This window comes from Trachemys scripta, chromosome 3 (assembly GCF_013100865.1).
Source record: "Trachemys scripta elegans isolate TJP31775 chromosome 3, CAS_Tse_1.0, whole genome shotgun sequence".
Taxonomy (NCBI): Eukaryota; Metazoa; Chordata; order Testudines; family Emydidae; genus Trachemys; species Trachemys scripta.
Window position 1 is genome coordinate 82,182,180 of NC_048300.1, and position 13,879 is coordinate 82,196,058.

The 13,879-nt window shown below is 41.7% G+C and overlaps 1 protein-coding gene across 2 annotated transcripts in view; it reads left to right on the forward strand.

Moving 5' to 3' along the window:
* The window catches only part of RPS6KA2 (ribosomal protein S6 kinase A2), a 432,449-nt gene that overhangs the window by 272,534 nt on the left and 146,036 nt on the right, over positions 1 to 13,879 (forward strand). For both annotated transcript variants that reach the window (XM_034765236.1, XM_034765237.1), the window contains 2 exons: positions 7,858 to 7,974; positions 13,003 to 13,084. In XM_034765236.1, coding sequence (XP_034621127.1) covers positions 7,858 to 7,974; positions 13,003 to 13,084 — 199 coding nt within the window. The remainder of the gene's footprint in view (positions 1 to 7,857; positions 7,975 to 13,002; positions 13,085 to 13,879) is intronic.

The window sequence follows — 13,879 nt, forward strand, 5'->3', positions numbered from 1 at the left end:
TTCCCTCCCAGAGCTGAGATAGAACCCAGGAGTCCTGATGGGGGGGTCTCTCCACAGAGTTAGTAACAAAATAAGAACATAAATTAAAATTTTAAACCTAGCCAGAGTGCCCCTTCAGTACCTTGCCACAAGATGTCAGAACATGTTAGTATTCGAGCTGAGTGGGTCTAATATTTAATTTTCTTTCTTTTATATAGGCATTAGATACAGTGCTCCTTCAGCTAGCTAATTGCTAAGCTATCTGTCAAAAAACTAGAGTTTTCAGGTGCCTAAATAGCCCCTGGAATCGCAATTAAAGTTGTCCCACCCTACCAAAATCCGAAATGGTGCCCTGCATCTGTACCATCTATGGCTGCAAGGAGAAGGAAACTGCAGTCTCTTATTTCACAAAGTCAGATTGGGTTCCCTCCATGCAAATTTTGTATTCCTTGTGCACTCAGAAGTCCAACTCATGTCATTGGGAGTTTTGGGTGCATGATGAATGCAGGATCAAGCCCTAAATCACCAACATTCCTGTCCTATGCAGGGCACATACAATCATTGAAATGTAGGGCTGGAAGGGACCTTGAGAGGTCATCAAGTCCATTTGTACCCCCTCCCTCCCCAGCACTGAGGCAGCATCAAATATACCTAGACTATCTGTGACAGGTTTGTCTAACCTCTTCTTATAAACCTTCAATGATGGGGATTCCACAACTTCCCGTAGTAACCTATTCCAGTACTTAGCTATCCTTGTAGTTAGGGAGATTTAGTTTGGCTATTAGAAAAATCTTTCTACAAACTAAGCCAATTATCTTTGTCCTTCATTTGGAGAACATGTATTTGGTGAACTGTCTTCTTTATCACAGCCTTTAACGTATTTGAAGACTCATGTCCCACCTCGTCCTTCTCTTCTCTAGCTTAAACATGCCCAGTTCTTTCAACCTTCTCTCATGGGTCACAGAAGCATTCTTTTCTACTTTATCAGGGGTGCAGGCTCATCTCCCTCTCTTTCTATTGTTCCATCCCATGCTTTCCACAAACAGACAGGAACATCCAATTCACTTGAGTAATCATAGACTTCTGGCTCAAACAGACACATTTATAGAAGATTTAACTCAATCAATTCAGGCATTCCCTTGAGTGTGCTGAAGGGACAAGTCAGCTGGGAGATAGAGGACTGGCTGCTGTACACATGACTGAGGGAGGGTTAGACAATGCACACACCCTTTGCACCTGGTCAACATTCAACCAATAACTAGTCCCATATCTGGGATACCATTGCATACATTTTCTCAGTTCAGCGTGCATTATTGTAGTTGTGAAACACAAAAAGGTTTCTGCAGCCTACCTGTGCACAGTGAGAACTATCTGAACTCTGATCCACAATCTCTGAGCCACAGTTGTGAGAGTGGTAAAATGACACTCATGTTGTTCAGCATGATTCTGATAACTTTAATCACATTGATCTGCAAATGATCCCACTTCTTTGGTGGGACAGGTACAAAATGCATTGGGAGTCTCTAGCCCTGGTGTAGCTGCATTGCTGCAAACCCCTACCACAGCTAAGCCACACCAATGTGAACAGTGGCTTGCACCTGTGTAACTGATCCCAGGTGAACTACAGGGGTGGGAGGAGGGAGTCAGGGGTGGTACCCATGAAACTAAACACCTTAGGTGTTACTCAATGTGAAAAAAGGCTGGGAGACTCTGACCCTAAAGCTTGCACTCCTCCAATTTGGTGTTAACTGTATCTGAGAAAACAGATTCCTAGGAAGTGCTGTATATTGTGCCCCATCTTGGTTTAACAAAGGGAGAATTCAGCAGACATAAATGATATAAAATATTGGAACCAATAACAAACAATATAACCATACAAAATGTTTTTTCTACCAGGAAAGAAACAAAAATATTGTGGGTTTTGTGGGGTCTTCCCCCCCACCCCCTGTGTTCTGAGAATATAAAAATGAGGTAGGCTGGGCAAGGCTGGATTTACACCATGTGTGCTCTTAGACACCCCTAGTGGCCAGGAGCTGTGGGGTACCCCTCATCTTGGAGCTCTGAACTGGCGTGGGCGATGGGGATAGCCCGCCACGTTTAACTTTTAGGTGCCCCACCGCACAGCCCACCACCACAACTGCCCAGTGCCCTGTCTAGACCCCCCCACTTCCAAGCACCCCAACACACACTTCCCCCTTCCCCCACCTTCTCACTTCCCAGAGCCTCTCTGCAAACCACCCCAGAGACCCACTCTCCCACATCCTGCCCCCGGCCACACTCACCAGCCCCTCTGGGAGGTGACTGTCTGCACTGGGCTGAGCTGGCAGCATGGCCAGGGCCAGTCGGGGATCACTCTGGCCCCTCGGGAGTGGCAGGATCAGCCAGGCTGGAGCAGGAGCGGGGTCTTCCAAGGCCCAGCAGGGCCCCCTGCATTGGACTGCTTTGCGCTTCCCCTGCCTCAGGGGGCTGCTTCGCCTCCCTTGCTGGCAGGAGCGCTCCAGCAGAGCTGCATGGGGCTGTCTCCCTCTCAGCCAGCCCGCCCCTTACCAGGACCTGAGAGTGACCGACTTTGAATTTTTAGGGTGGGTGATTCTTGGATTCATGGGGGATTGCTTGGTATTTCCCCTATTACCACCACCACCACCACCTTTGTAACTACTTTACATAAAATGTTTTCTTTATGTTCAATACCTGTCATGTCCTGCATCTATGGATTCTGGGTCATGTTTTGTGAAGTGTCTATGCATATCTGTATCAATCTAGTTGATGTTCTGTGATTGGCAAGTACGATGGTTATACCTAACCCTATTAGCCATTGAGGGTGAAGTTGAGGTTGGTAACATCACTAGTAAAATTGGTTAAATTATTTGTGGTTAATTTTGGCATTTTGAATTTTTTCTTAAATGGGTACCACAGTGCTACCCATTTGCCTGAAAGATTTGTTATTGGGATTCCACAACTGCCAGAGCATTGCCCATGCTGATACCTGAAGGGATGATATGGAGAGATGAAGACCATAGTCTACAGTTTCCAAAAGTAGTAGCGACTTTGGGTTCTCATCTTGACATCTGAAAGTAGCTTAATTTCCCCCTCCCCCTTCCCTCCTCCCACCCCTCACCCCCGCCACACACATTCACTAGTCACTTTTGAAAAATTAGGTCAGCAGACTTGTATACTTACTACAGCTCTACCCTGAACCTTACGTGGGGCGGAGGCAGGGCCGGCTCCAGGCACCAGCCGAGCAAGCTGGGGCTTGGGGCGGCAGATTGAACGAGGCGGCATTCTGCCCAATCCTAGGGCGGCACGGCCACTTTTTTAAAAATTTATTTATTTATTGCTTGGGGCAGCCAAAAAGCCAGAGCCGGCCTTGTGGGGTGGAGGGGCTAGGGTAGATAGGTCAGGCCCAAGATGGGCCAGCCTTACTCTGTTGGCACCTCCATCTCCAGTGTACTTCCCAATATTAATTGTTTCCTAGGCAAGACAAAAACAAAGACAACCTTAACCAGGCCATTCTAACAACCATCATCCAAATGTCAATGACACTTACCACAGATCACTGAAACTCTTCTGTTATATATGTCTGTGAACAACACGTGTAGAATGCAACTGTTCAGCTCAAAAAAAACCACCATTAAACTAACTTTTTTTCCAAACAATTTTCCTGCAGAAAACCTTTTGAAAACCACCTGGTTCATCATGCTTTGGAGTGATGAACTGCATGCCTCTGTGTGCTGCTTGTAGCATTACGTTTTCCTGTCTGAATGCTAGCTATTCAACAGAATTAAAACCCTTCCTTTTAGTGATATGATCTCTTTTGTAATTAGATATAGTTCATATTTCTGTAATTATTTTCATTTTAAGTTGTATTTGAGTTCTCAGTTGGGCTCAGCTGATATTAGAAATACTATTATTTTATCCCTGATTCCAGTCTTTGTATCCATAAACTAATCTCTGGGCTGACAATGTCCTGTGTATCCTGAGCACACGTAACAATATGATCCTTGTGCTGGCCATGGCTACCCTGGTTGAACCATCTAGCGAGAGCTGTTATCTCCCCTTACATAAGAACTGTGCTGCCAAAGCAAATGTTCATGGGACTCCTTTCTGTGAGGTCCTAAACACCATCTCCTACTGGTTTCAGCTAGAGCTGAAAGCAGTCAGCGCCTCACAGGAACTGGCCCTATGATAGTGTGTAGATAGGACTTAGTGATTTGCTACCTTGGTTGATTGACCACCATAGTTTTATACCATGTTGAATTTAGACAACCACATACACCAGTATTCCAGAATCAGCTTATTTATTTGTATTACCGTAGAACCTATGGGCCCTAGTCATGGACTAGGACCCCGTTGTGCTAGGTGCTGTACAAATGTAGAATAAAAAGATTGTCCCTGCCTCAGGAACCATACAGTCTAAGTAATACTCATAGACTTTAAGGTCTGTGATCATGATCTATGGCTCTATGCTGACCTGGACATTGAAGACCACAGAACCTCACCCACCCACTCCTGTAATAGCCCCTAAACCTCTGGCTGAGTTACTGAAGTCCTCAAATCATGATTTAATGACTTCAAGTTACAGAGAATCCACCATTTACTCTAGTTTAAACCTGCAAGTGACCCACGCCTCACGCTACGGAGGAAGGTGAAAAAACTCCAGCGTCTCTGCCAATCTGACCTGGGGGGGAAATCCCTTCTTGAGGCCAAATATGGCATTCAGGTCCCACACACCTGGGAAATAATTCTCTGCAGTAATTGAGCCCTCTCTATCTCATCACCGGCCCTTGGAGACATTTGCAAGCAGTTGCAGATTGGCTGCATGCCATTTTAGGCAGTCTCATCATACCATACCATCCATAAACTTATCAAGCTCAGCCTTGAAGGCCAGTTAGGTTTTTTTGACCCCACTGCTCCCCTGGGAAGGCTCTTCCAGAACTTCACTACTCAGATAAGAACCTTCACCTAATTTGAAGCCTAAACTTGTTGGTGGCCAGAGGGATTCTGTCAAAGTTCACAGGCTCAAGCAATCTATGTGATCTTTGCCCTTCACTTCAATGGGAGGAGGATTAAGTCCGTAAACTTCATTTTAAATAAAATAACAATTACCATTTATGCAACTGAGAACCTACTGCAGTGCTGTTCTCCCATTCTGCATCCCTGCGCCTCTAGTCAGCAGGGCCGGCTCCAGCATTCCAAGCAGGTGCTTGGGGCGGCAATCTGCAAGGGGCAGCAGTCCGTGTGTTTTTGCTGCCCCAAGCAGCATGCTGAATTGCCGCTGTGGACAGCGGGGCAGTCCATGTGCCATTAGGGCAGCAAGCATGTTTCTGCGGCGGCAGCAATTTGGTGGCAGCTTCCATGTTCAGCTGCCCGTGGCGGCAATTCAGCAGCTTCTGTCTTCCGGCTGAAGACCCCCGCCCCCGTCCGCAGCGGCAATTTGGCGTGCTGCTTAGGGTGGCAAAAACAATAGAGCCGGCCCTGCTAGTCAGGAGACTGCTTATGGAAATTCACAAGCATCCCATCTTTCTAGTGCTTCAGAGAACATCATGCTTGCTCCCAGGAACAGAGTAAGCAGACTTGAAGTAGCTTGACATGCCTTTGAGCATTTGAAACAAAGCCAAACTAAAGCAGAATAATCTTCATAGGAAGTGATCTCATTGCCTGAGATATTTAACACTGCACTGGACAAGTCAAATGAGCTAATAGATCTTTTCTATCTCTAAAAATCTATAACTCTCTCATTAAAAGTTTGGTAGGTCTAATTTTAGTTCTTGGGCATCCTTTTTAACAATCTTTTTTCTAGCATTAATTAAGTATCTTTGTAGCTAATAAAATTGCTGCTTTATTAGAAGTTATGAATTACTCAATTACATTATGGTATTTCCAGGAAATAATAGATTTTTCTAATATTATTTCAGCAAACAAAATTAGCAACACCTTAGCAATTTCAACATATCCCTGTAACAAAATGTCTTGAACTCAAGAGGTTGCATTAAATTTAAAAGCATAATGTGAAATATGTTTCGGGTTGTAGGCATGTGACACTCATCAATATGAATGGATAGATAGAAAACTTATTGTATAATTTTACTTTATGGAAGCAACTTGAATGAATAGGAAATAGTGAGTGGAATCCTAGCCCCACAGACATTGCGGGTTTTGTCACTGACTTCCATAGAGCCAAGATTTCATCCAGAGTGTTTTGGGGACAGAGAAAGTTAGTGAAGAGAGGAGATACCAGTAGTTTTGGGGATGCCATTTTGATGTATATAAAACTAGGGTTAGTTTTTTGTTTTAGCGTTGTGTTTTGAATTTATGCTTTGCCAAAACAAAAACAAGATCCATTTAGATCTGGGTCCCATTTTTCCTATGTACCTAGAGTTCAGGAGTCTGGTAGATGTTTCTGGTTTTAGTCCATTTCTATATGAAACAGATTAGCAAAACTATAGAGTGATTTAGGTTATCCAAAACCTAACTATAGTTTAGATCCAATGCTCAAGTTATCCAAACCCCAGGAGATAATAAATTGTTATGTTTTAACCCATTTCTATTTTTTCTTAATCTCGTAGTGATTTTTGTTAAAATATATTTTAAATTTATTTCTTCATTCCTTCCCCATTTTTGTATTTTCTCACCATGTGGAAACTACAAAATATGGATTACACACAGATGAGGCAGCCACCTAGTATACAGTAATCTAGCTCTGAGCAAATGCTATGTGCAAGAGTATAGAACGGCTGCATTGGAAGACACTTGTATTGTGTTGTAGTGATTATCAATAAGTTGACTCATATGGATGGTGAGATGGATGAGATGCTTTTGGGATACACACTAGATAAAAATGAATATGCTGTGCAAGTCAGAGCCAGGTAAATCTACTTGATACCGTGTCTTACAGCAAAATTAGGGCCTATTCCTATGATCCTGAGCAGCTCATGCAGGTCTGGTGAAAGGTTTTGTGCAGTCTCCCCTTCAGTAGGCGCAATGACAAACTTGTATTGTTACCCAGCATAAGATTGTACTTCAGATATAGTGGAGGTAGGACTGGCAAACTCAGGCTCCTGGTCTTGCAAATACTCAAACGTTTAGGTTTGTGCTTAACTTTAAGCACAGATGTTTGCAGGATCAGGAGCCCTGTTCAGTGTTTGTTTTCAAAGGATGCCCCTCTGTGTTGACAATACAAATATTCCTAAGGAGCCTAGAAAACACGAAGTGGTGAGGCTCATTCCTGGCAGTGGGGGGGAGAAATGTGTCATCATCCTTCTGCTGCCCCAGTAGCATATGGGATTTGTAAATTTTTGTGTATGGAAGGTTGCTAGTAGTAACCTTCCATTATTCCTTCAGCTGAACATGCAGAAGCACTGTGAGCAAAGTCTTCTCTCTGTTGCCCATTTATAGTTCGAGTCTCTCCTTAAAGATGATAAAGCTACAGGTTTTTAAATGACTGTAAATAATGTCTTTGGACAGTAGGTTGTATTTGGAAAGGACTGCAGTAGTGGTACTGTAGCACATGCACATAGATCACTCTAATAGATAATCAGGTCTGTGATGAACAGGCATTGTGAGCCCAGTCGCTTCAATTATTTACTCCAGTGTTTCAATTTACAGGTTCTGTTTTTATCTATCCACATCATGAAGTTTCATAGGCAGAAGTAGTGGGATGCTGACTTCTCACATTCAGACTCAATGTGTTGCACTGAAAATAATAAGTCCTGATATATACACGCTTCGTATTTGGCATAGCCTATAGTTTGTATTCTCCAAAGTTTCTGGTATTAGGGATTTAATTGTAGAAACAAGTGTGGTGGGGTTTAAATAAATATTGTGTTTTCTTTCACTCACAGTAACAGCTGTGATTTTATTTTTTCTTTTCTTTCACAGGAAGAAGGTATAGTGAAGGAAATAGACATCAGCCATCATGTAAAGGAAGGTTTTGAAAAGGCGGATCCTTCACAGTTTGAGTTGCTGAAAGTATTAGGGCAAGGTTCCTACGGAAAGGTAATTTTCTACAGTAGGTAATCATTCAGATTAGCATTGTGAGAAGATAACATAATGCACCTAATCTGCTTTGAACAGCACTAGTCCCATTCCATTGAAGTCAAAGAAGTTGTAGGGGCGGAAGAGCATATTTGCCATTTACTGGTGTCCTATGTAAGACACAGATTGGGGATAATGTTTATAGGGCTAGGCCTAGAACACAAGTGAGTGTTATGTACTGGTTATGTAATCCCCTCCTTGTTGCATTAACCTACCCCCCAGCTGTTCCAGAGATGGTCATTGTGCTATAATTGCTAGTTAGGGGACATTGGTTGGGATTTTCAAAGAGGCCTGTGGGAACTAGGCATCCAATTCCCGTTGACTTTCAATGAGGTTTGGTCACATAATTCCCTCAAGTCCCTTTGAAAATCCTCTGAGGTTCATGTTCTGAGCTCTGGAAATTCCAGGCTTAGGGAGCAAGCTAGCAACCATTAAAGTTAAAGCATGGGACTGGGAGTCAAATGTTTTAGTTCCAGCTCTGCCAGTGACACCATGTATGGTCTTGAGCTTTCAATTACCTTCTTTGTGCTTCAGTTTGCCCATCTATAAAATGAGATTGATAGCTTCCTCACAGTGGTACTGAGAGAACTTTATGGTGCTCAGATGAAAAGTACTATGCAACTGCAAAGTATTATTATCTTTAAGAAAGATTAAACTAGTTTTGCATTGTCACATCCATTTTTAATGCCCACAAAAGCCATGTTTGTGCACACATTCCATTGCTGTGTGCATATTGTACATATCTATTACAAAACAAGGTACAAAGACTAGAAACCACAAACCATCACCTGAATGTCCTTTGGTTAAGCATCTACATTTCTATGGTCTGAATGAATGAGATCTCCAAACCTTTGCAAGTGTGACCCCCTGCTAGCAGCTGGTGAGCCTAATTTAAACCAGGTGCCAAAAATCCTTGTTTAAAGTTTATTTTTCTTGGTTTGTTTGAAAACCTATTCCCCAGGCTGGAACCCTTGATCAATCTGCTTTTCTCAAGAAACTGATGCAGTCCTAAAATCAACTGAGTTACGCCAGCATAAAATGGAGAAACAGCGTCAAGATGTCTAGAGTGGCTCACAACTGTGAGTGCCGACCTCAGGGCAGACACTCCAAACTGGTTGTATGTTCTAGAATTAGATTTCAACAACCCAGTAACAAGTGTGAACTCCTGAAGCACTATAATTGTCTTACCATGGAGTCGCAGACAGTCTCCTTGGGCATTCCACTCTATCTTCCCACCCAGGCAAGCTGGACTATGTGATAGATGGTCACTTTACACCAAAAATCTCAATACTCAGTTTACTCCCATTCCCAAAGTACCAGTCAGTCACTTACCCCAGGTCATTTGTACTCCAATCTCAAACCAAAGATAATGCCTGTAGTCAATCCTGTAATAAACTAACGATTTATTAACTAAGGAAAACAAATAGGAGTTATTTATAAGTTTCAAACAGGAAACACACACACACACACACACACACACACACACGAGTTACCATTAAATTTAAAATGGTCATATAAGATTCTATGATAAGCAGCTCTATATGTCCTTAAGGGCTGACCAGGCCAAGCAGCATGGGGATCTCTTGCTTATGTTTAGGAATCTTTATTCCTCCAGGTCCAGACAGCATAAAGATCCTGGTTTCTTCTTGTCAGGGATTTTTATCCCCTGTTCCCCAGAATCCAAGCGGATGGCATGAGTTCATGCACAAGTTTTCACATTGTGGAAGAAGTTAGGAATGCTATCAACAAGGTCTCTGTTCTTGATGCTACATAATGCTAATTTGCCTTCAGTGGGCCATCTTGTGTGCAGGACGAACACTTTACCTGCTTTTCCTGTTTGAGTTATACAGTGACAGGTTTACAAGGCAAACATTCAGTATAACATTATAATATTATAAGTAGGATTAATGCATGCAACATCCTACTAACATTCCCTGAAGTCTACATACTAAACACATTCTTATAACATTAATATCTATTTTAACTATACTAACCCACAGGTAAAGCCAGACTGGCTTCCAGCTATGCATTTGTCAGTGTCCAATGAGGCCTGGGGCCTTGGCATAAGCTGGCACCTGGTCTGCCAGGGTCACATACTGATGAAGCAGACCCTACAATTTTATTCCTGAGACAAACTATATCTAGAGGAGTTATCTGCTTTCCTGAACACTGCAAACAGATAACTATCACTGCATCTGTTACAAGCTCCCTGGGATGAGGGAATTTGGAAACCCTTCACCAACAAATTTATGACCTGCAGCCCTGCATAGGAAAGACCATAGTATTCTTGTGTTCTGAACATCTACATTTAAAAAACAGCCAGACCAAGTAAGCATTGGCTGCTGCGGTGAGATGCAATGGTTTTAAAAAAAAAAAAAAAAAAAAAAAAAAAAAAAAAGTGGGGGAGGGTTTGTTCTTTCAAGATCAGCAATTGGCAGCTCTCCTTGTTCCAAATGCCCCAGATCTTTTGCTCTGTTGTAGTTTCTCTCTATCAAACTTAATCCAAACTTTTCAGAATATGGGTATAATAAATATTTCAGAAATGGTTCAATGGCCGTCTTAGAGTGTACTGCTGTATTTCATTGTTAGTCCTCTAAATTGGCTCTTTACAGTTAACATTTCACAGCTAAAATAGCTAGTCTCTGGTGCCACAGAAATACTTACCAAAGGAAGACTTGGTCCTGTTGGGCCAGGTCCATACACTTCAGTGAAGGATCAGGGAATAACGGGGTACAGATTCAACCTAGCTTGGGTTGTGGGTGATTGCAAGCCACCATTCAGGGAGCTATGTGAAATAAGTTAGTGCTCTCCATACCACAACAGGCACTACTTGGCAGCTTCAGCCGAGAGGCATGGGATTGAATGCCCCTGGAAAGCTAATAGCCTCTTTGCTCCAGTAATGGTCCCTAAAGGTTAGGACAGGGTGGGGAAGCTTGCACTAGGGTTCCTTGTGCTGTTCCTATCTAGGTTTTCATCACCATAATGTCTGAGATCCTTGTTTAACTTTATAGCATGTTAGTCTCCAGGCTGTCAAATCACCACTTTTCATGGCTACTAGCTGGAGCCAACTCTCTGCTGCAGGATGCTCAAAGAAACTTCCTTTGTAGTCTAGTAGAGCTGCAGGTGCTCAGCATCTCTGAAAATCTTATTTAGGTACCTAAACAAGGGTTTAGTTGCCTAACTTTAGGTAACCACATAGGTTGAGGGGAATTTTGACAATTCTATTTGAATTCCATTGTACCTTTAAGAATAAGAAGACATCATTTTGCAATACAATGCATTTTTGTTTGTGCCATTTCCCTTTTGGTTTCATAATTATTTTGATGTCCTCTAAAACAGCACACAGTGTTCCTTGACTCATTTGTTTTGGAGGGGAATGCAGACCAACTGCAATATCCCATGCTACACAGAACAGCTGACAAATGACTAATAATTTAAGTTGATGATTTTTCTTATTACAGCCATAGGGATATTACTGGCTTTGCAAGATTATATACCATACAGTGAGATTTATTTTTTTTTTCTGCCCCATACTTCAGCCATTCCAGTTTAATATCCGTGCAGGTATAATGTGCTGTGCTGCTGAAAGTTCAAGGCCTCTTATGAAACAGTATATCTAATACTGTCCACTTGATTGGGAGTTAGATACCATGCCAATGTTTAAAGGTGAATAACAATGCTGAAACTCTGGGGTTTAGCCAAAGTTGCTTACTGTGATTTTTTTTTCCCCACTTCCGATCCCCATAATGCTAGACACTATTTCTGAGTAGAATTGAGTGAAAAACACACACGTTTCTGTGGATAGTTGAACTTTTAAATGATTAGCTTTGGCAATGTCCAGTCCTCTTTCTGTCTTTGATTGCCATGAATATTTGAGTAATTGAGCTTAACTGAGCAAGAATGTTAATTAAAAATGCATTTTTCAAGTTGTATCTGTAGAAGCTAGATTTTACACTTTGAATGCACAATTATTGGTGGTAGAGGTGCTTCACTTCTAGTATCTGTCCAGCAGCAGAAGTCCTGAAATACCCCAGAGAACAGCTTCTCTGATTATATTTCTGGCCCATGTGGAACCAATACATACTGGAAATTGACTGAAAGACCATGCTCTTCAGAGACTTCTTGCCTTATTGATATACCAAGGAGGTATGAATAGTTTGTAAATCTTCAAACTAAGTTTTGGGAGGCTTATAGTGACTGAACTAAATTGCCTATTTCTCCCTTTCCCTTTTGTCCCAAAAATTCACCTGGGACTAGATAGGAAGAAATTGCTGCACACAATAAAACAAAAACATGTATTTTGTATTTTCAGAGTCAAAAGGTGTAATAATAGGAACCTCTCTCAGATGTACGCTGGGCAAACTATCTGTATTGGTGACCAATTCATTGATCAAATGTAGCCCTTTTTTCTGTTCATGAAGTTTTCATGAACAGACTTTGATCTTTGCAATTTTTACAATACTTATGCACACACATGTCAACTTCTGGATTGTTAATGAACTATTCAACTACATGCTCAGATTGTCAATCATGAATAATGAATCGCATAATATGGCTTCTTCTCTCTGAGTCAAATGATTAAACTTCTTTAAATGGGCTGAACACATCTGGGCACAAATGGCAAATATCTTGTTTTCATGCAAATAGAGCAGTTACTCAAAGAACATCCATTCTCCAGACGTTCATGTAAAATAGCTGTTCAGAAATCAAACGTTTACAAACACTGTTACTATTCAACCAGCTTTAACTGGATGTGTAAAGAACTGATAATATTAAACATGTCACCTTTAGGAGAGGGCAATAGGGTAGAAAATGAAGCTTACAAGGGCCAGCTAAGCCAATTGTTCGTGAAGTAAAAACTAAACACTTTGAGCTATTAACTTTTCCTTAGAATTCTTGCTGTCTCAGTATCCATTACTTCATCAACTTCAGCAAATGCTCTCCCCTCAAACCACAGTACTTGATTACATAAATGTCTTATTTTTGTAGGTATTTCTGGTGAGGAAGATCAAAGGATCTGATGCTGGCCAGCTTTATGCCATGAAGGTACTTAAGAAAGCAACTCTGAAAGGTATGGATTAAGACACTGAGCTGAAAACGCTATCTCTTGTACTAGAGTATACTTTTATTGCAATGTTTAGGATTTGTTGGCATAGTTTTGTAGGATTTAAGAACACAAAAGCTTGTTCTTATCAGCCTCCATCATTCAATTTCCTCATTATGGACTGAACTGAACTTACTAAAACTCCACACTTTCAGTGCAACATTGTGCCTTAATAATTGCACCCAAAATTTTGCACCTCCAAGTTATTTGCAGGATCAAATAATAGATGTGGAAATAGCAACAGAGGGTCCTGTGGCACCTTTAAGACTAACAGCAGTATAGGGAGCATAAGCTTTTGTGGGTAAGAACCTCACCTCTTCAGATGCATCTGAAGAAGTGAGGTTCTTACCCACGAAAGCTTATGCTCCCTATACTGCTGTTAGTCTTAAAGGTGCCACAGGACCCTCTGTTGCTATTTCTACATCTATTATTTGATCCTGCAAATAACTTGGAGGTGCAAAATTTTGGGTGCAATTATTAAGGCACAATGTTGCACTGAAAGTGTGGAGTTTTAGTAAGTTCAGTTCAGTCCATAATGAGGAAATTGAATGATGGAGGCTGATAAGAACAAGCTTTTGTGTTCTTAAATCCTACAAAACTATGCCAACAAATCCTAAACATTGCAATAAAAGTATACTCTAGTACAAGAGATAGCGTTTTCAGCTCAGTGTCTTAATCCATACCTTTCAGAGTTGCTTTCTTAAGTACCTTCATGGCATAAAGCTGGCCAGCATCAGATCCTTTGATCTTCCTCACCAGAAA